General features: G+C 40.9%; 1 protein-coding gene across 1 annotated transcript in view; it reads left to right on the top strand.

Moving 5' to 3' along the window:
• Window positions 1-23,798, top strand: part of LOC131095431 (guanine nucleotide-binding protein G(q) subunit alpha) — a 202,154-nt gene that overhangs the window by 165,372 nt on the left and 12,984 nt on the right. Inside the window, exons 4-5 of the mRNA XM_058043132.1 lie at window positions 11,279-11,407; window positions 12,374-12,503. Of these exons, the coding sequence (XP_057899115.1) occupies window positions 11,279-11,407; window positions 12,374-12,503 (259 nt within the window). The remainder of the gene's footprint in view (window positions 1-11,278; window positions 11,408-12,373; window positions 12,504-23,798) is intronic.

The following is a 23,798-nucleotide window of genomic DNA, read 5'->3' as shown; positions in this document are numbered from 1 at the left end:
GGTGCTGGAAAAGCACTCCGTTCGCCGCTTGTGCCGGAGCGGGCGGGCCCCCCCCCGCTCCGTGCTGCGGATCACTCCCTCTGCGGCGGCCCTGGTCCCCCCGCGGCGGCTCCCTGTGGTGTCGGGTTGGAGACAGGAGAGGGTGCTGATGCTGCAGCGATGACTTCTGTTGGTGCCTGGTCGTCCGAGCGGCATTTTTGGCCCCAATTAGCCGTCGGAGGCAGTGCGGCTGATGTTTGAAGAGGTGCAAGAGCGGCTAATACCTGACTTTGAGAGAATTTTGCCTGTTCTTGCAAGCCTATTCCTAACTGTTTGATCGCATCTACCACAAAAGCCTGCTGTCTGGTCGGTACGAGAGCTATCCTCTCTAATGCCTCCTCTCTAGTCCAATTTGCACCTAAGGTATTAAGTACGCTCCTAGTAACAGAATTACAATTTTGAAGAGCGCACTGCTTGAGTAGGGCTCCACACATATATTTGGCTACCCCAGCTCTCTCAATTGCAGCAGCAGCTTTATCAATAAAAGAGCCAAATGATTCCTCTCTGCCTTGCTTGATTCCCATATATACAGGTATCCCTCCTGGCTCCTTTACCCTTTCTATTGTGAGTCTAACTAACCTCATAGCCTCCCAGCACTTCTCCTGGCCTATTATGGCTTGTGCCTCAGTACGAAGGAAAGGTCCCAGACCCATAAGCTCATTAACAGTGACGCCATGGAGGGGGTCACCCGGCTGCCTTTCAACTGCCACACACTCGCTAACAAGCGCTTGCCAATGAGCATTAAACAGCAATTGTTGATGTTGGGCAAAAATTAATTTGACTAAGCCATGACAATCATTAATGAGAAGGATGCTAGTGTCAAAAATATAATCGAGCATTTGTTTGGCTGGTTCGCTTTTAACTCCAAACTGACTAACAGTAGCTCGCAATTGTGATAACATTGTCCAGTCAAGAGCAGTGATTGTCGCTTGTATGCCCCCCCCTGTCCTGAGGAGTGAAGATAACCGGACAAGCCAGCTCACTAGCCACACTTATCAGCTCTTGATCTCCCTTTTCTATTGCATCTTTGGCCAAGGCAGCCCACGCGTCTTGTCTATCCCTCGCAATCGTCGCCGCTAGGTCGTTTTCCGCCCCAGGGATCGACTGATTGCTTTTCGGGAACGGAGTATGCGTTTGTGGCCCCGGCTACTGCCATACAGCAGATACGGGAGACTCATAAGTGCTCCGTGTAGCCTGCGGCAAGGCGGGCAATAAAGCCCCCTGCGGAGTTTGGCTCGTTAAGGGGGGCGGCGAAACAGGTAATAAAGCGGTCTATGTAGCCTGGCTTGTAGCCTGGCTTGTAGCCTGGCTCGCAGCCTGGCTCGCAGCTTGGCTCGCAGCCTGGCTTGTCGAGGGAGGTGGTGAGGCAGGTAATAAAACCGTCCTCGTTGCAGGGCCGAGAGGAGTTCCCGACTCCTTATCAAACTCCCTATTTTGATCGTATTCTTTGTTACGATCATGAGTGGCAGTAGCCTGGTGAGTAGCCCTTTTTTCAGCCTGAAACTGCACAGTTCGGTATTAATGACCCACCATAATTTACCCAACTTCTTGGCAGTTTTATCATCGTCTAATGTAGCCTGCCATAATATATCACCAAATTTACGCCATTCCGACAGCTCGTGAACCGTGTGGGGATTTACAAAATTACCCCTTTCCAAACCATAAGCCAAAAGTCCCGGTAATTCTTTCTGTAAATCTATCCCCTTAATCTGCCTTTTCTGCAAGAAAGTAATAAAAAGATCATATGCGGCTTGCCTTTCCATACCTATATATCGTAAGCGCGCTTTGCAGCTCCTCAAGGTCTCGGCCGCACGTTTCGGCCAGGCCCGTCTTTACGGTCGCCCAGGGCATGGCGCGTCTCGGCGGGTTTTCCTCCGCTTTTTTCTCCGCGCTTCTTTGCCGTCCCGGCTGCTTTTTTGATCTGCGGAACCCGACCCGTTCTTCACTTCCCGTGGTGTCGCTATCACGTCGAGGTGGTCACCATATATTGAAGTGAAGGGAGACGACCATCCGATTGATGCATCGAACTCCGATTTATTGATCGATCAGCCACTTTATATAACAGTGTTAATTAACTTCATGCATATTGCAAAATCCAAGCTCACGATAGGTTAACAGAGAAAACTCTAACCACTCCTTTTGTTTTACAATACCTATGATTGTTTATTAAAAACAGGACCAGCGTTCCCACTGTGATATGAAAGGTTCCCAAAACTTCCATATCTGTTCCCAGAGCAGCTATCTTTTCCCAGAGAGCCCAAGGACAGAGTGTTTTGCCTGTTATGGGAAGACTGTCTGAGAACCTTATTGTTTATAAAGTGGTGCTTGAGAGAGCCTAATTGTTTATAGAATCAAGCCTGGGAAATGCTTTACAACTACCTTTTACTTTTCCCTCTGCTGTATACCTTCATGGCCTCTTTCTTTAAGCCATGCTAGAACCAGACTCTCCAACAAATAACAAAGTTCTGTGTCCAGCAGAAAGCAAGGACAAACTCTCCTGTGAGTGGTTAGCAAATCCAAACACTCACAGAAGCCCAATCACCACTGCACCTGTTACATTCCACACCAGCCGATAACAATTGTTTACATTCTTCATCTGGGGCCTCAGCTTCCCAGAAGATGAACAAATCCCAAAGAAAGGATTTCTATGAAAAAATGTCTGTGACAAATAAATCTTTCCCAAGGAGAGGCTTTGGTGAATTGGGTAGATACAAAAACTAGTGAGTCATCCACCCTTTTCCTAATCAATGGGCTTGAGAAATTGCCGAGTTTCACAATTCCCTGTTGCACCAACAAACATTATGGAATCATTACTCAAGTTTCCTTTTACTGGATTTAGTACAGAGTAACTAGCTGCTGTATCTACTAAGAATTCAACCTCTTCATTTACCTCCTCATTCCCCAGCTTAGCTGTAAGCAGAGGTTCTGCAGGGGAAGAACCCTCCAGTCCTCCTCAGTCCTCATTGGTGATGGCCATGACAGGGAGGCTTTTGTGTTTCAACTGCGGACAATCCCTTTTCCAATGTCTGTCTTTCTTACAATGTGCACATTGATTAATACTAAATCTCCCAGGGAGGTTCAAGGTAGGTTGTCTATGCCCTTGTCCTCTTCCTTTCCTCAGGGGCACCATTCCTTTGGAAATTGCTTCCACAACTGCAATTACTTTTTGTTTGGCTATTTCTTGCTGGTTTTCTCTATTCTGATAAACTCCCCAAGCAACATCTAACAGCTTCCCAAAATCAACTGGTCTTGTCCCTGAGCCTTTTGTAATTTCCTTCTAATATCATCTGAGGTGTTGGAAGCTAGGATTTTTCTTTTTTTTTTTTTTTTTTCTCTCAGGGAATTTTCTCCCATATATTGCCTAAGAGATGATAACGACAATACTTAAAAGAGACACAAAATGTAGCCAAGGAGGAGGGTGAGGGGTGCAGCTGACTGCACTCTCACAGCTGAGGGGCTTTCTCTTGGGAAAGGCAGAGATACCTTGAGATTTTGGCTGGGGGGTGAGGGGCTGGGCTTGGCTCCTTTTTCCCTTGCTCTCGGGATCAGAGTGGAGAGGTACGGTTTTTGGTGCTGGACTGTTGCTGATGCCTAAATAAGCTACCTAGAACAGAGACCAGGCAGTGTTAAAGGAATAAGCTAGGTATTTATTAAAAAGACCTTCAAAGGATACACTTTGGGCAGTGCAAGAGCCCAGCCGTGGCTCCACCCAAGATGGACTAAGATGGACTCCAAGTAATGAGTTTTCAGACTTTTATAAGTTTTGGTCCATTTACATATTGCAGTTAATTGTCCAATTACAGCTTCAGGTCATGAAGTCCGATCTTCCCAGTTTGCTCTTAATTCACTGTTGTTTATACCTTTTGGGCCTGAAGCTGCAACGATGTCCTTGGTTCTCAGGCTGGAAAAGGATTGTTTTGTCTAACTACCCTGTGAAGAGAACTTGCTAACACTTTATTTGAAGTTCAGAGTTATATACTAACACAGTACAGAATCTGGAAAATATGAAAGCTAAAACTTAGGGCATCATTGCTGCCCTGAGGATTTGCTTCCATTGTGGAGTTCTCATCCTGTATAGCTCCTACTTATTGTGGGTGAACTTCTACGCGCAAGAGCAGCTGTTGAACTGGGACTGTTCCAACACCTGACCTCACTGGGTAGGGGACCCCAACCTCCTCCCCCTTCCCAGAGGGTGCGTCACCCAGCTGTGTGTGACAGCTGCTTGCACAAGTCCAGCTGCCACTGCCTAGCTCAACTGTTTTTCTGACACTGCTTCAGGCTTTTTGCTACACTTTACCCAGCACCCTGTCTGCCTGACCCCCCATGGTTCCTGCCATGGCTACAGAGTTTCTGCTACATTTTGTTTGCTACCCTGGGGTCTGCTTGCCTCTGCCATTCCAGCTTGCTGCTCTGAGGTTCCTGCTACAATCCATTATGCCTCTCGGAGGGGCACTGAGACCAGCTCCCCCTGTGGGTTTGTAAAGGAAGCTCCTTTTCTATCTCTCCCACCGGCTTGCCCACCATTGGCTATGTGGAGAGAGGCAGCTGAACTAGCACCAGAGTGCCCTCTGCAGCCATGGGGAATCATTGCAACTGCCCTGCCCAGCCAGGAGCCAACAGCACCTCCTTCTGGCTGTGGCCATAACTACACCAAAAGGGAAAGTGCTTTACAGCTGAGATAAGGCTGCTATTGGGTTTCTGGTTTTGGTTGTTGTTGCTCATTTGCCTTATCATGTATATAGATATATTCTAGTAAAAAACTATTATTCCTTTTTCCATATCTTTGCCTGAAAGCATCATAATTTCAAAGTTATAAAAATTTGGAGCAAAGGGAGTTACATTTTCCATTCCAAGGGAGGTTCCTGCCTTCCTTGGCAAACACTTATCTTTCAAACCAAGACATGATGATTGCCCCACAAATATGGGGGCTAAATGAGTTTCTTCCTCTGTTTCAGAATCGATATTAATATACTTTCGAACCATTTATTTCAGGTGATTTAAAAATTTGGTAGATATTTACCTGTCAAAATTTGCTCTTCCACCAACCTCCTACTCGTTTTAACAACCATCTCTTTCCATACTATCAAAAAACATTTCTAACATAGTATCTATATCCTTCCAGTCTGGGTCCTGAGTTTTAATCATAATTTTAAATGCTTTTGCCATTTTGTCTGGGTCATCTCGGTAGGTGCCAGCCATCAACTTCCAATTTTTAAGGTACATTAGTGAAAACTGCACTTTTACTGTGATTGGACTGTCTGCACCTACTGTCTGATGGAGGGGAGCTACTATTAAATCTCTGTGTTTAGCTCTAGTTCTCCCTGCAATGAGGCTAAAACCCTCTGCTCCTTGATACTTCCTCCCCATCCTCTCTATCTTCTCTTCTAGACTTGCCAATTCCCCCTTAATATCAGTCTTGGCAACCTGATTATCTGTTTCCCCATCCAACCTGTGATTAGGACTGACCATAAGATCTAAATCATACTCCTTTTTGAGGAGATGTTTAGAACAAATTTTTCTTATGCTGCACATAGAACAAGGTTTTAACCCTTTTCCTTGATTCTTTTTTTTCAAGAGCCAGATTAAAAGGGTCTGAGTGGGCTGGATTCAAGCCACAATCTTTCTGCCATTCCAGATGATTACACAAAGTGAAAAACATACCAGCATACATAACCTCATCCCATTTCTGTTCCCATCTTAAAAACAGCATTAACTGTAACAATGTATTATACTTGAATGTTCCATTTTGTGGCCACTTTTCTCCAGAGTCTAGTTTGTACAATGGCCACTATTATTTGCAAAACTTAATCAAATTCTCCTTGATAGCTGGTCTCCCAGGGGGCCTGCCAATCTTTCTCCAATGTCACAAAATGCAACCGAGTGGGAATTTTTTCAAAATTATTGTCTGCTACCCATCTCCAAATAGTTGATCCAAAATGTTACAATACAGATACAAATACAAAACAATTAAAACAATTATCAATCAATTGAAAAAAACCAAGTCATACACTGAATTCCAGAATACCAAATAATCCACCAAACATGCCGGAAAATCTACATGCCTTATATGGTCAGGATTCCAAAAAAAATGCCTTAGTATTGAATGTGATCCTACCTGTGTCCCAGACTGGTCCAAAGAACTGTGGTCTTCTCCAGGAAAGTCTTGGTGCCAGCATGAAGATCCAGAGATCACTTGTATCCACAGGAGATCAGGCAGAGTGTCCCATCTGGCGGCCAGAAAATGATACTGAAATCAGTCAGACAGAAACTTGATAACACAGTTTTGAGTATTAGAAAGCAGGCATTCTTTATTGCAGTGCTGGGTACTTGGAGGATCCTTCCCCTAATTGAGCGCACTGAGCATCAGGTAAACAGTTTTTATCATACACACTGGTTACATAATCATTACCTATCTCTGCTTACTTGTTCTATATGTATTACTTTATTTTACATAGTCGCACCCCTTATTGGAAGTCCTTATATAGTCTTTTGGGGTCTTTGGTGGTCTTCAGTGTCCCATGTCCTAATTTCTAGGTGGCCATTCCTTGACCACAACTCTTGAGAAAGTGCAATACCGTTGTTTTGCATGACTCCTGCTTTATCAGCCTTATCTACTTCTCCAAGTCTACATTGTTCCCTTTATTTGGTAAGAGTAAAATGTTCTATTCTACTATCCTTATCAGTTTTTTTATTAAGTTTAGGAGACTTTTCACTTCTCTGTCTGATTTCTAGATGAGAAAAATATGGGAAAATGCAAAGCTAATTAGTCTATTCCTATTATCACATTCTTTTTCCTTTTGTAATATGGACAGATAGTTCCTTTGAAAGTCTTTCAAGGGTATTATTAGCACCTTCATAGCCTGGTAACTTCTTTGAAGGCTGATTGTAGTTTTGGCCCTTGTCACAGGGAATATATAATTCATTAAAAGTAAGTGCTTTTTTCCCAACACTGACTAGGAAACAAAGGGTTTTCTTCTTTTTCTGATTGGTTAGTTTGCAGATCACAAGTATACTTTAGCAGTTTTTTCTGATGTTAAGAAATAGCTACTGTCAGCAGCTTGTTACATACACATTACTTTGGTAATGCACCTTCTGCCTATTGCGATAGTAACCTCAGAACCTCAGCAGCCAGAGAAATTAATTTTTACAAAAGTAAAGTAATTATAGCTACAATTAACTTCTTAGACTCGGTCTGTAGTGTAAATTTACGCAGTTACTAGGTTACTGGGGTTTTTTAAAAGTAACTTTATGCAATTTTTTTTTGTTTGCTTTGTTTTGTTCCTTTGTAAAATGCTTAGCTTAGTACATACCATTTGGGTGAGAGGTCATAACCACAATTTGTCTCATCAAAATAAGATATTTCTTATCAGGTGGTAAAAATAAAATCCTAGTGCCATGTAGTTCTGCTCTAAATTGTTTGCACAGTTGCTGCTAACTGTATAACTGACTCCTCAGTAATAATAGTGACTATCTGGTTTTGGACTCTACCTTAAGACAATGGTCAGGATGTTTCCAAGATCTGTATCTTTAATATATTTTTAAAATTTGAAGTTAATAAACTAACAAAACATGTTTTTGGCAATAGTTGGCAACACTTTTTGTGAAAGTCCATGTTTATGACAATTTCCTTGTTTGTTTGAAAGAGTGCATGTGTGTAGCAACTTCTTGTGTATACTGAACCAGCAGTTGTGTCACAATATCTGATTGCAGAATTTGTGCATGCATGTATGTGGTAAAGCTTCTAAGGGCTTCTAATTTTATCTAGGAATTGTCTTTTTTTTTTAGTTAGACCCTTATCCTAAAATCCCTTATGCATGCCTGTTATGTGATTAAAATTTTTATATGTGCACATGTCGCGCGTAACCCAAAATGCTGTTGTATTCCATATCTATCTGTGCCCAAAAATTGTTAGTGCCTTTTTAAGACCCTGCAGCCAGAAAACAGAACCGGGCGAGGGGGGGGAGAACTTTGCTGCGGTCCTTTTTTAAGTTGGAGCCTGGAAGCTGAGATGTCTCTCTCTCCTGGCAGCATTTGCTGACGGTGGAGGCTCCACTTTTGAGGGGCTTCTTTTGTGTTTTTTGGCTTTTTTTCTGGGCTTGCAAAAGTAGCCACACAGAAAAACTGCATTTCACAATCAAAAACTGTTTCGGAGTGAACTTTGCAATGCAAGCCTCAGTCCCTGGGGCCAGGTCACCCTGCATCGGTGCCAACAGGCCAGTTCTTTTTCCCCAACACAACTGCAGTGCAGAAGACAGCAGCACTAACACCAGCGGACTCCAGCGGGTGGCAGGAGGAAGCAGCAGGAGACGGTGCTTACTTCACACATGACGGCAAGTCTTCATCTGCCACTAGAACTGCTCCGCAAGCTCCTACCTTCCCAGAAGGGTTTGCCACCATCCTTCCCCCTTGTCTCCCAGACCGTGTGATCACCTGTAAAGGCTGCCATCTTGCGGGAAGGGTCAGATGCCATTTTGCCTGTCTCCTTACATGTGGTTGCCAATGGCAGGAGCCATTTTGGAAAGGGAATTTCTACCATTTTAGGTGTCTGTTCTCTGGGAGTTTGTGAGATTTAGCAATTTTGTATCTAGTGATTATTTACTGGGGTTTTTTGCCTGTTGCCGTTTTGCTTGTTAGTAAACTGTTATTTTTTCACTTATGTCTATTTGTCTTTCACTTCTCCGTATTGGTGGAAAGGGATTGGTTAAAACAAAGGGAAAGAACTCAGAGTGTTCCCCTTTAAATTGTCTTAAACCAAGATTGCATGTTTTCTCACATGAGTACTGTATTTGTCAGTAGTTTGATTAGAACTTCAGTAGATGAATGCTTTAAAAGCCATGGTGAATTGTCTTTAATAGGTAATGATAAAAAAAATAAAAATATTCATTTTCTGATAGCGTTCACTTTTACTCTTCATCCAGAGTAGTCTGAATTCAGCAATTCTAAAGACATTTCATGTAGCCCTATCATTTTGTTATATAACTTTTAAATTAAATGTCCTCTTCTGGTTGCAAATAAACCAGTGGAAAAGGTAGGTCCATCCTGCTTCCCTGCTGGAGGTTACAAACTTCCCAGTCTGTATCAGTCAAACAAGCTGAAATAATTTTCACAGCAATAGATCATGGAGACATTGCACAAGAGCAAGAGTTAAGCATGGACTGTGACTTATGGTAAAAGGTGTAGTTAGAAGCAGCTGGAGTGAGAATTTGGCCTGCACAGTTGCAGTTGGAAAAGGTGCTTGATGTGTTGATGTTTTCATTTAAAGCTGCTGCTTGTGCCAGAGACAATACCAGCGTGATTGTCATTACTGTTCTCTACTGTGTGCTCACTGTCAGGATGCTAGGCATCCTCAGGTGTCAGGAGGGAATATGTGGATTGAAACTTATTCAAGCCTGTTGCTCTCTTCAATACTCTTCTGCTAGCTGTTCAGTTCTTATACTCTTTATTGAGCTTAGCCATGTATATGCTCCTCCCATGCTGGACTGGCTAACTCAGAGATATTTGCACTCATAATGAACTCAGATAAAATCATTTACATCACCAATTGATCCACTCAACTCATTGATCCAACCTGATATGAAGAATCCTTGAATATAATTCACTGCAATAATAAAGACTTATAAAATATGATCAACCAAATCTATGATAAACCCTTTATCAATGAGTTATCAAAGGTGGAGCCTCAATTTGAGTGCTGTATGCAGTTTGGTGCCCACAATTTAGAAAGAATGTGAAGTTCTTTGACTGTGTCCAGAGAAGGGCCACCAAGCTGGTGAAAGGGCTGGAAGGCATGTCCTGTGAGGAGCAGCTGAGGACTCTGGGTTTGTCTAGTTTGGAGAAAAGGAGGTTGAGGGGTGACCTCATGGCTCTCTGCAGCTTCCTGAGGAAGAGACATGGAGAGGGGACGTGCTGAGCTCTTCTCCTTGGAATCCACTGACAGGGTGTATAGGAATGGTTCAAAGCTGCATCAGGGGAGGTCCAGATAAGGAAACATTTATTTACTGAGAGGGTGATCAAACACTAGAAGAGGCTTCCTAGAGAGGTGGTTGAAGCCCCAAGCCTGTCAGTGTTTAAGAGGCAATGCCCTTAATAATATGCTTTCAGTTTTGGCCAGCAGTGAAATGGTCAGGCAGTTGGACTACATGATCGTTGTAGGTCTCTTCCAACTGGAACTATTCCATACTTTTCTAAAAAAATAAAAATCTAAATGTTCTGTATTATTGTAACAGCTATGATAATATTTGAAAATTGTGTGTGCTGGTAGTGTGCATTTAGGTTATAATAGTATTCCAGTAATCTTTTCCTTTTATGTAAATATCCACTTTTATTAATTTCTACTTTCCTTATTCCTGCTCAGCATTTTGAAATGGTCTGTCAACCTAATAAGTTACTTTAAAAAAATTTTGCCATTACCCCATTCCTTCTAATGGAAAATGTGTATGCAGTTCTAGAAAAATAAAAGTATACTCTTACATGGTTAATACAAAAGTCATTTTAATGGTATTGAGCATGTCTGATGATTTCTTCTACTGGCATTTTGGGAAGATTGTACATGAGTAAAGAGAAACAATTAATTGCTGCTATATTCCAAAATATTCAGATGTTGTACAAAGCAGTGGGTGCAGTAGAGCAGAAATACTCTGATGACAATCCCTATGATACACACGCTTACCCACTGATGATTTTTAAAAAAATTAATTATATTATTTTGAATCAGAGGAAACATGAGCTTTAAAGAGAAATATAAGGAGATTTTATTGATTTTAGCGTTTTGAATGAAATTTTGTATTGCTGATGCAGACAAAGCTTTCAGACTGATTGTCAGAAACATGTTTAATTCCCTCTAAGTTGATAAAATAATCGAAAGTTATATCCACTGCGAGCAACTAAGTATGATGCAGCAGCTCACTCCCCTGCTTTTCTCTTTCCCAGTGGGATAGGGAGGAGAATCGGGGGGAAAAAAAGTAAAACTCATGTGTTCAGATAAGACCAGTTTAATGAAACAAAGTAACATATAATAACAATAATAATGATAATAGCAATAATTATAATAAAAATGAGAGAGAGACTGGAGCACTCCTTTTAATTTCCTTTCCTCTTTTATGTCATTATTGCTTTTTTTTCCTGTTGTACTTCTTCCTATCCCACACCTCATTTCTTTTCCTAAGACTACCTTTCTCTTTTCCTCAGTGACATTATGGTCTCACTGTCTTGCATTCCTGTTGTTTCTTCCCATCTATAGTTACCTTAACGACTTGGACCGCATAGCAGATTCAGCCTATCTGCCAACTCAGCAAGATGTGCTTAGAGTTCGAGTCCCAACAACAGGGATCATTGAATACCCATTTGACTTACAAAGCGTCATTTTCAGGTAGAAAAAAGTTTAACACCTGTTTGTTTTGTTTATTTTGTTTCCTTTTACATTAGTAATACCATGTATAAGATATTGGTCAAATATACAAATGAGTCAATGTTTTTTTTAAATTTGAGCTTGGTGTTAATTTTATTTTCATGTTTTTGTCCATATATGATTAGCAGCTGTTGTTAAAAGTGTAAAGAGAATGAGAGACAGATTTGTCTTTTTCTGAAGGTAGTTATTATTGATAGAAAATCTGGAAGTAATTTTTCAATAAAATTAGTACAAATGTACTATTATGAATAATTATGAAATGGAAAGGTACCACTTCTGTACTTGATTTTTATAGAGAAGTGATATTTTGCAAATGTAATGCCATTCTTACAATTTTCCCCACAGCTCATTTTGAGGGCAAATACAATTGCTAAAGAATAACTATGCAGTTACAAGTACAAGTTAGACACCTGAGTGTCTAGTTACATTGAGATCCATAATAAATTTGGAATACACTCTGCCAGCAAATTTGAGTTTCTATTTTGGCTAGTAACAACTTCAGTAAAACAGATTATATACTATTTATACCCTTAAAATTGGGCAGCCTTGACAAGTTTGGAATTTTGACTGGCAATTTCTTGGGAGAATGGCAGGCCACCAACTAAATTCCGTGGATGCATTTCTGCTGAATATGCAGAGCATACATTCTAGAATTGTGACTCAAAATCATAAGTGTTTAGAATAACAGAAGTTTGAGGGCTTTGAGACCCATAATAATTTAAATTCAGAAAGCAGATCAAACTAAAAAGCAAATAGGATAACTTATTTATTTACAACACATTCCATTAGTCTTTAATATGAATGATAACAGTTTTAAGAAGAAGAAAATTGTTTTCAATTAAATTCTTGAATTCAGTGTTTCATGTGTTTGTATGTTTATCTGCAAAGGTATTTGTGGAGTTGATGCGATCATTGTTAATTTTGCAGAATGGTGGATGTAGGAGGCCAACGATCGGAAAGAAGAAAATGGATACATTGCTTTGAAAATGTCACATCTATCATGTTTCTAGTAGCTCTTAGTGAATATGATCAAGTGCTTGTGGAGTCCGACAATGAGGTAAGCAAGCATTAGCATAAATCACCAGTTTTAAAGAAAAAAAACCCCTAAAATTAATTTTAAATTTTATTTGAAAATTGATTATAACACAAATTTGTAGAGAGTTTTGGTATGTGTGTTTTTACATGTATATTTGGATATTAATTTTTTTTGACCAGTAAAGTTTAATGATAGTTTGAATACTTCATGCTAAGCAGCAAAACAAAAGGTTGCTAGTCCTTTTAAGACGCTTTCAAAGCAGTCTGGCTTGTTTTCCAAATATCTACCAGCAGTTGTATGCAACTGCATGGAATGAAATGAGAAGTTCTTCATGGATTAAGATGCTAATCTTCAAATAATATGACACAAACTAACCTCTTCCATGGAAGGTCAGTGGAACCCATCTATTTTGTGTTAAAGGTGGAATAGCTGACGGAAATGTTCTTATTGTAGCTATTTGCATGGTTAATGTTGTGTAGCAAAGCCATAAAAATACAATGGGAATTAAAACAAAATTCATATATTCTTTGCTAGAACAGACCCTATAGTAGTAAACTTTATTCCATTGACTTAAAGTATAGGATTTATATTGGCTTATATTTCCTACTTCTGTTCCTATTTCAAAAGATAACAGAAGTAAAAAACTCATGGGTGGTGATACATGAACTAAGTAGGAAAAGTGCAGGAGTACCCAGTGTTATGCACACAATTTTAAAAAGTAGGGGGGAAATTTAATGTTTGGACTTTTTCTTTCATAAAGACTATTCTCATTATTCATCAAACTTACATGAGTTACTCACCAACACTGTTCTATGCAAGTTTTTAGCATTCATTTACAAAATTTAGGTGAAAAATAGAAAACATTTTGTTGTTCTTCATGACTGTATATATATGTTGATTTCATTATTTAAGAGAAGGGTTGATATACCAAGGTAAAACAGATGTCCTGGGGCAGTCATGATTGTATTCTCAACTTTTTCGATATTAATTTTTTTCAAGAAAGACTAGGAGTTCTGAGAGCTTTTAAATTTATACTTTTCCCATAAAAGAAAGAAATCTCATTACAGTCTTTATATCATCAGACATCTCCTTAAAAAGTACAGATGTTACAAAGAAAAAAAAAATCAGTTGCTTATACAGTGAATATATCTTCTCATTTATTTTTGTATTTTTTTTAACTTGGAAGGTATCAGAATGCTTTTATTTTGTTTTGTAAGGCATATATTTGATGTTGTGGTCCAAACAGTAATGGAGTCTGGTAATACATCATAAAACAAAGCTTTATTGAGAAAGAAAGATGAACAAAAATTCCCCCATATAGCAACTCACCCAATCACCAATAGTGAGTACAGGATCATAAGCAATGCCATGGCTCTGGTGGACTGCCAGGGACATTTGATGTCAGGGTCATCTGGCAGAAACAGCCAATCATGCAAATGCATTTTAAATGTGGAAAAGAGTTTTGACAATGTAGGTCGGGGGCAGAGTGTTGGCAGACTTTCTAAGATAACAGTATTGGTTAAGGGACAGGGTGTCAGAAGGCAAGATGTCACTTCCACCCTGTGATTCTCTCAAATCATCATTTGACATGGAGTTATAGGCAAGGGTTTTATTTTGATGGGTTGTTAGTTATATAATAATCTAGGTGAGGTTGGTGTTCCAACACCTACAGGGTATGTTATACAGTCAGAGTTTGAAAGGTGGTGTATCACAAGACAGGTACTGTAGAATCACCTCTATCAAGTATCAGTTGTGCAGGCATCTGGAGGTGATTACTGTTATGAATGGAGAGGAGAGCTTAAAAAAGTCCTGCCTTTGACTCAGATTTCTGGCAGTAGCTCTGTTGGGGGGAGGCCTGCACCCCAGATCCCTCTTGCTCGTGCGTTCTTAATCATAGCCAAGTCAGTATATTACAAAATGAATAATTTATTTACTAGACACAAATTTAACAGATATAAGACTTTTACAGATTACTTCCTACACAGGATAAACAAAAGAAACACTACTAGTAGATAAACAATAGAGTGCACAAGTGAGTTACCTATTATTACAGCTAGCGAAGAAATAGTATAGATTAGGATTCAATGTATCTTACCATCCAATTTCTGATGGGGCACACATAGGATCCTTTCCTCTTGTTTCCAGAAAAGTAACCACAAAGATGCATCCAAGTTTTGAGAAGTCCTACGCATTTCCAGGGAGTGTGTAGGAGACTTCTACCTCCGTGAAAATTTGTGTAGCTTTTATAGTTGTAAAAGTAGTGCCTTTCAGTCTAGGATTCCTGGCTTATCTCTCTACATCTTGCTATCAAGGCAAGGGATGTTTATTATCAGCTGGGGATCTCACCTCTCTCAGTAATTCATGTGAGGGGAGAGAATGTCTGGAGCTATGCACCAGCTGATGGACAGAGAAGATAAGCAGATAAGTTTTTTTGTGGTAGAGAGGGGATGTCCTGCCACAATTGCTACTGCATTTTCCCAATTGCTGTGAGAGGCTGTGAAAAAGATTACAACCAGCTTTTGTTTATATCTAGTGGCCCTAACCCCAGTCAGGGAGTGGCTTGACATGACTGGAAAATGTTTTATAACACAGTCCACAACCCCATACACTGATATGAAGCAAAACATAAATAATGACAAATTAGATAATTTCAAAAAGCACAGCCAAAATATTTTGACAGATGCCCTGAGATATGGGAACTAAGAGGTAAGCCATGACCACAATTTGCCAATTCCCCAATGAATATCTTCAGTTGCTACCTGGTGCAAGGGCTTTAGTTGTTCCTGGATTTTCTTAAGGTCAGTCTAAATGCATAGATTTTGGCTGACACAGACACAGCAGGTAGTATTTACTAATGTGCAAATCCCACTTTGTCAAGTACTCTGAAGCTAGTGGTTTTGAACAGTAGCCTGTGGTACTTGAGCAACTTCTTGCTGCAGTGCTTGGATGGCATCAATTGTTACATTTTCTATATTTTCCAGAGTAGCAGAGAGATTGATGATTGCTTTCTCCAGCTCAGAGACCCCTAGACAAGGAAGTTCAGGGAAGATGGTGAAATATGCATGCTCATTCTACTAAAGGGTTAAAACCACACCAGTGTCACAGGGCATCAGGATATTTATGGACATGAGTCCTGAAGAGGTTTACTTCAACATGCATTGCAGACACGATTAGTCTGGGTGCGTAGACCTCCTCTCTCTCCATGGGAGCATTGTCATGGCACAGCTGCTGCACAGCCAGTATAGGCCAGGGGCACCTATTTTGATAAGGTCACAGCAGCAAGTGGTGTCTTTCAGGCAATTGTCAATATTGGCATGGTAGGTTTGCATGGTGTAAGATGAATCCTGTTGCATGGTTTGTTATTGTTCATGGGACAGATGATAGCCCATAAAGTTTTGGAGGGCATAGAATTCTGATCCATGATTTACCAAAGTGGCAGTCAGTAGTCAGTTTTTGAGAGACTAGCCTAAATAGAGTAATATCTAACAAAGATTTTTCATGCACAGCCCCACAATTCCACCAATACCAGCATTCCTACCGCAGGAAAACCTTGGTTCACAGATGCAGTATGCTATGTACAAATCCAACAATCAGTTCCCTTCCTGACATTCACCGTCAGCTGAGAGAATTAGCAAGTTAGGATACCAACCAACAAGGTTCTGGTGTACCTCTTGGGGAAGAGTAGCTTGAAAGATGCTCTGCAAAAAAGGACCTGGGGGTGTTGGTCAACAGTTGGCTGAATATGGGCCAGAAGTGTACCCAGGTGGCCAAGAAGGCCAATGTCATCCTGGCTTGTGTCAGTGTCATGGTTTAACTCCAGCCAGCAACCAAGCCCCATGCAGCCACTCTCTCACTCCCCCACCAGTGGCATCTGGGAGAGAATCAGAAGGGTAAAAGCCAGAAAACTCATGGGTTGAGATAAAGACAGTTTAATACAGAAAGCAAAAGCCATGCACACAAGTAAAGCAAAACAAGGAATTAACTGCTTCCCGTGGGCTGGCAGATGTTCAGCCATCTCCAGGAGAGCAGGGCCCCATCACACATAATGGTTACTTGGGAAGACAAATGCCATCACTCCAAATATCCCCCCCTTTCTCCTTCTTCCTCCCACTTTATATACTGAGAATGATGTCATATGGTCAGGAATATCCATTTAGTCAATTTGGGCCACCTGTCCCGGCTGTGTCTCCTCCCAACCTACCATGCACCCCCAACTTCCTTGCCAGCATGGCAATACAAAAGCAGAAAAGGCCTTGGCTCTGTGTGTGCCCTGCTCAGCAACAGCAAAAACATCTCTATATTATCAACCCTGTGTTCAGCACAAATCCAAAACACAGCCCCATACCAGCCACTGGGAAGAAAATTACCTCTAGCCCAGCCAAAATCGTCACAATCAGAAATAGCGGGGCCAGCAGGACTAGGGCAGTGATCATTCTCCTGTACTTGGCACTGGTGAGGCTGCACCTTGAGTACTGCATGCAGTTTTGAGCCCCTCACAACAAGAAAGACACTGAGGTGCTAGAGCGTGTCCAGAAAAGGGCAATGAAGCTAGTGAAGGGTCTGGAACCCAAGTCTTATAAGGAGCTGCTGAGGGAGCTGGGGATGTTTAGTTTGGACAAAAGGAGGCTCAGATGAGAACTTATTGCTCTCTACAGCTACATGGAATGAGGTCGTAGGGAGGTGGATATCAGTCTGTTGTCCCATGTAAGAAGCAATAGAACAAGAGGAAATGGCTTGAAGTTGCACCAGGGGAGGTTTAGATTTGACATTAGGAAAAAAATTATACATCAAAGGGGTTGTAAAGCATTGGAACATCGTACCAAGAAAAGTGGTTGAGTCAGCATCCCTGGCAGTATTTAAAAGATGTATAGGCATGGTGCTTAAGGACATGGTTTAGTGGTGGACTTGACAGTGCTGGGTTAATGGTTGGACATGATGATCTTTGAGGTCTTTTCCAATCTAAATGATTCTATGATTCTATGACTATCCTTAAGAACAGTATCTACAGCATATTCAAAAGAGGGGCATGCTTGGAATAACCAACAAGAGTACAAGTAAAACAACTACAGTAAACAGCAATATAGCAGGAGGATTTTTCCAGATTGTTGTGGTTGAGATGAAGACAGTTTAATAGGTAAAGCAAAAGCTGTGCACACCAGCAAAGTAAAATAAGAAATTCATTCACTACTTCCCATTGATGGGCATATGTTTAGCCATTTCCAGAAAAGCAGGGTTCCATCATGTGTTAACAGTTACTTGGGAAGACAAATGTCATAACACTGAATGTTCCCCATCCCTCTCCCCTCATCCTTCCCATATATTCTTGTCCACCTCAGCCTACTTACTGGCAGGGCAGTGTGAGAAGCAGAATAGGCCATGATGTTGAAAAAGCACTGTTCAGAAATAACTGTTGTCAGCACTGTTTTGGTCACAAATCTAAAACAGCACCATACGAGCTGCTATGAAGAAAATTAACTCTATCCCAGCCAGAACCAGTACACATATCAGTCTGTACCTCCAGGATGGTCCAGTAATTGGGCTGAGTGAATGGCTCCTGTCTCATTATGGATCTTATCACTTCCAGAAATGCAAAATCATTTTTATGACAGACCAAAGGGGCAGTATGTGGATCCAATGACTGCCAACCTGTCAGCCTCAGTTCCATGCCCAGGAAAATGATAGAACAGAACCTCTGAGAAGCTATGCTAAGGCACGTGGAAGACAGGGAGGTGATTCGAGACAGCCAGCACGGCTTCACTAAGGGCAAGTCCTGTTTGACCAACTCAGTGGCCTTCTGTGATGGAGTGACTACAGCAGTGGACAAGAGAATAGCTACAGATGTCATCTATCTGAAGTTCTGTAAGGCTTTTGACAGTGCCCCACAACATCCTTCTCCCTAAATTGGAGATACATGGATTTGATGTCTCATTTATTTATTGGATGAGGAATTGGCTAGATGGTTTCATCCAGAAGGTAGTGGTGAACAGCTCAATGTCCAGATATAGACCAGTGGCAACTAGTGTCCCTCAGGGGCTGTATTGGGACCAGTGCTGTTTAATATCTTCACTAATCATATAGACAAAGGGATGGAGTGCAACCTCAGCAAGTTTGCAGATGACAAAGCTGAGTGGTGAGGAACGGGATGCCATCCAGAGGGACCTGGACAAGCTCAAGAACTGGGACCATATAAACCTCATGAAGTTCATCAAGGCCAAATGCAAGGGCCTGCACCTGGTTTGGAGCAAATATAAGGCCCCAAAAGCTCACTTGATGAGCCTCTTAAAAGGGCTTACAGTTTTTCATGCACTCTGAGTTAGATGTACAGAAAAAATACTGACAAAATATCCTCAAAAGGCCAAAACAGCAACAACAATATTTACTGGCAGCATCAGAAAATCAGAGAACTTTGTCAAAAGTTTAAAGCAGCATTCAATCAGCATAAAACATTTCACAAAACATTAACTTAGTCCATTCGATGCAGCAGACTCCAAGCCCATTGGATTTTAAGTTACTCAAAACTCTGAGAAGAAGGAATTAGAAGAAGGAGAAAGAGAGAAAGACAGAAAAGATATAGAAAATAACAAGTATAGCTTCCCCTCCTGGTTCCAGTGGTATTCAACTGATAGAAATCCCAAGAGGAGGTAGAGTTAAGACATATGCTTAACTGCTATGAAAGTCTGTCAGCCACTGAGAAGCCTTGAGCCAGCTCCAGCTGCACATTTCTGTACATTAACTATTCACAAATTTTTGTCTTTAGCCTTTTCACTCTCTACAGCTATCTGAAAGGTGGTTGTAGTCGGATGGATGTTGGTCTCTTTTTCCAGGCAACAACTGACAGAATGAGAAGACAGAGTCTTAAGCTGCACCAAGGGAAATTTAGGCTGGATGTTAGGAAAAAGTTTTTTATGGAAAGAGTGATAAAGTACTGGAATCATCTGCCAGGGGAGGTGATGAAGTCACCATCCCTGGATGTGTTAAAAAAAGATTGGATGTGGCACTCAGTGCCGTGGTTTAGTTCAGGTGGTATTAGGGCATGGGTGGATCTTGATGATCTTCAAGGTCTCTTCCAATCTAGTGATTCTGTGATTTTCCATTGCAGCTGAAATAGGCTTTTGCTGAAAGCAATTTTGTGAGGTAGAGCTGGCTCATAAAATCATAGCTAGAAATTGAACGAGGTATTAAATATTGCCTGCTCCCCACTGCTCCTGTCCTCTCTGCAGAGCCATACTGTCTTGCTTGGTTTTGGCAAGGCTTCCTTCACATTGCATCTAAGGTCAGATCCCCAATAGAGGCCTTTCCCTATATTCCTTGTTATCCCATCTGTATTTCTAGAACTAGTTCATGTTTCTTCAGCTGTACAAACAGGTATTTAATGTGTTTGTAGGAAACAGTTTTCCCTTGGAGATTAGTTTAACACTGGAAAAGGGAACCCAGGGAGGTGGTGAAATCTCCATTCTTGGAGGACTTACCTAGACAAAGCAATGACTGCCTTGGCCTTGTGTTGCTAATAACTATACTTGAGTGAAAGGCTGGACTAGATGGACTTCAGAGGTTAATTTCAGCTCACACTTCTGATATAATATTCTAAGGTTATTTCAGTGGTATTTCAGTGAGATATGTGTGAGTACTTACAGATGTTTACATTTCAATAGATTAATTATTTGACCGTTGGTTGTTCAGTGGTAACTAATGGTCTCAGCAATGCATCAGTATACTTGCTACAGTCATGCTCTTTATGTTCTCTTAGGTTATAAAAATAACTGCTCTCATCTAACTGTGGTGTTTTACCATTGATAAACCTAACCCTTACTCTGAAGCTACCCATGTAGTCAAACTCTACATTGGGTAGGACCAGTGGTATTGTATGATAACTCTGATTCTGGAAATAAACTGTAAATTCCTGCTCCTAATGTTATAATGAGTAATTTATGGTGAAATGAAGGGAAAATTCTCCAAATGTAAGTGCCTCAGTATCTTAGTGCAAAGAATGTAGGAGGTTCCCTCTTGGGAAGAGCTATTCAGCAACAGATGTGCATATGATGAAATTTTCCTACTCAATTCCTAACAGACCACCTTACAATACAATTTCCCTCTTATGTCTAATGATAAGCAAAGGATCAGTTTTGCAGAAATACATACATATTTACAGTTAAATTTAGACTTAAGTACTTTGCTGAATCACAGAATGCTTGAAGTGGGAAGGGGCATCTCGAGATGATATAGTCCAACCTGCCTGTTTAAGCAAGGTCAGCTAAAGCAGGTTGCCCAAGAATAATAATAAGACATTCATAACAGTAAGAAATTAATTCTCCTAATATTTATCTGGTAGGCTTAAATTGAATATTTATCAGCTACCACAAAATAAATTTACTGCACTTGTTTCTCATTGTAAATATGAGTGACAAGTTTAACAGTTTATAAAGTCATACAAATTGTAATATTTTCATTAAAAGTCCACTACTTTCTATTAGTATTCTATCAGTATTTAAGCTATAACATTTCATCTCTTTGCTTCTTTATTATGCCTCCACTTTCTTTTAAACTTTCTGATTCTATCAAACTACAAAAAGCAAGAGGTTTTATTCATGTGAGCCTTTAAATAGAAACAAGAGGCTAATACTTTTTCACAATAAAACATTTTAAATTCAAGTTTACAGTGATGGCTTTTGGGACAGTTTTTTAAAAGTGCTTAGAGTTTAATATGTGTTTAACAAAATCCTGTCTACCTTCCTTATAACAACAAGGAAAGGGAAAAAGCCTGATAAATATTTTTATATACTTCTGAAGGAGGGGCTCAGTTTTGGAAAGACCACCCACCCAAAGGTGGCAATTGCAGGGACAGAATGGAAGATCTAAATCCTACAGGATTGTCCTGGTTTAGGGCAAATTTTGGGAGGAAACTTCCGAATGGGGTCTCTCTAGAAAGCAAAACTCAAGCGGCCCCTCTCTCTACTGGTTTGGGAAAAGATTTCCTTGGAGAAAAGTGAAAAAAACTGTTTCTTTAGCAAGCAAAGTACTCACAAGCATAAAAATTAATAATACTAAACAATAAAACTTCTTGCTGTTTTGAAGAGATAGAAAATTCAGAAAGTCCTTGTCGTGGAATGTAGCTCAGCTCTTTTAGTCTCTCATCAGTCTCTCTGTGCTGGAAAGTGCCACGGCCCAGGCCAGGTGGGCCACAGGTGCGAGCTCCTGGTGCTCTTTTGGGTTTTTAGTCTACAGCCCGTTCAAACAATTTCAAGAAAAAGGAAAAACTACAGTCCAGGGAACTTCTCTGCCTCAGTTAGCAAAAAAAAATAGCTATAAAGCAAAGGAGATCCCTCTCCCACTCTCTGTCTGTGCTGCAGACAACACAGTCTGTGAGAAGGATGTGGGGGAGCAAGTGCAGTTTCTGATAACAAATTCTGCACTTCTTTTCTCCCCCTTGGCTCTTTGAACTAGTCTTAAAGGTGCAGAACTTCATATCTAGCATAAACAGAATAGATGATTGGGGATCCAAACATCATAAAGTCACCCTAGGACATTTCACTTTTTCACTTCTAATCCTTATGTCGTCAGCTTACTACTAAAACTAATATATATATATATATATATGCAGCATACAGCTATATACAGACAATGGTAGTGATATTCATCAAACAGTAATATTTACACATGGTTCTTACTCCACAATTAGATCTTCCTGAGGTACACACTGTGTTGTTCTGTCTTTCTGCATTATCTACTATGTGCAACCTGGTCCCTGAGCAAAGACAGCCCCACAGTCTCCGTTCTCGGCCTGTTGTCTCTGCCTGGTTAGGCTTAGGATGGCCTTGAGGCAGCCCGCACTCCAAAGGACAAAAGCAGTCTTCAGATTTTTCGGTCTTCAATATTGTTTATTAATTCTTATCTACAAAGTTGTCTCCCAGCCTGACAGAGGTCCACACAGCAAGACAGCCATGGGCACACTGACCTCCCTCTGGGCGGTCATCTATTTTTATACCAAAAACTACGTATATTTACCTTTACCTTCCATACGTATATTTACCTTTACTTTCCAATACCTTTTACCCTTATTAACAAGTGCACATTTAGTGTGAACCAATCCCAAAGTGCCACCATCACCATCAAAGATGGATGACAAGAAGGAGAAGAAGAAGGACAGGACACACCCTAATTCCTCCATCTTGTCTCCTAAAACACCCCTGTACCAAGATTCCAAAACCTGTGTTTTCATCCTGTAATTAATCAATCCCTTCACCACTTATCCCCAAGTGATCCTCTCATCCTCACACAGGTGTCACATCCCGTGCAGGGTCAAAGTCTAACCACCAAGCACTTCTGGCAACATTCCAGGATTTCCGAGCCCCCCAAGGGTTATCTCGGCAACTCTGGACATCAGGAGTGATGTGCTGAGTTCCCACACCACAGATCAGTTTGTCTGTACTCGAAGCAGAACTGATTTAAACTGTTTTCCCTGATAAACTTTTGACATATCACTGGGACCTTGTCTCTGTCTACTGTATATAGGGGCTCAGATTGGGCAGGGCTTGCTTAGTTGGTGGAACTTTAGGTGTTATCTAACCAGGTGGCCTTTGATAGATGCTGCTCCTAATTTTTGAATGATCCTCCACCCAATGCTTTCAAGGTGGTTTTTAACAGTCCATTGTACTTCTCTACTTTGCTTGCAGCTGGTGCATGGTAGGGGATATGGTATACTCACTCAATGCTGTTCTTTAGCCTAGGTGTTGATAAGGCTGTTCTTGAAATGAGTCTTGTTGTCTGACTCAATCCTCTCAGGCATACCATGCCTCCAAAGGACTTGCTTTTCAGACCTAAGATAGTGTTATGGGCCGTAGCATGAGGCATAGGGTAGGTTTCTAACTATCTAGTGGTGGCTTCTATTATTGTGAGCACATGGCGTGTTTGGGGTAGTGTGATGTAGTCAATCTGCTAGGCCTTTCTATACTTATATTTGGACTACTGACTATTATACCATAGGGGTTTCAACTGCTTGGCTCGCTTGATCACAGCATACATCTCACAGTCATGGATAACTTGAGAAATACTGTCTATGGTTAAATCTACTTTTCAATCTTGTGGTTACTTATAGGTGGCATCTCTACCCTGATGGCCTGAGGCATCATGACCCTATCGAGCTATGAACAACTCTTTCTTGTGTTGCTAATCTATCTTTGATAACTTCTATCTTTGCAGACTGATCTACTTGTTATTTCAGTCCTCTTCCATTATCTCTGTTCTTGGGGACATGGGCATCTACATGGTGGACTTTCACAGATAGTTTTTCTACTCCGGTAGTGATGTCTTTCTACTCTT

The sequence above is a fragment of the Melospiza georgiana genome, chromosome W, assembly GCF_028018845.1.
Source record: "Melospiza georgiana isolate bMelGeo1 chromosome W, bMelGeo1.pri, whole genome shotgun sequence".
Taxonomy (NCBI): Eukaryota; Metazoa; Chordata; class Aves; order Passeriformes; family Passerellidae; genus Melospiza; species Melospiza georgiana.
Note: the sequence above shows the minus strand (reverse complement) of the source record. Positions and strands in the feature narration are given on the sequence as shown.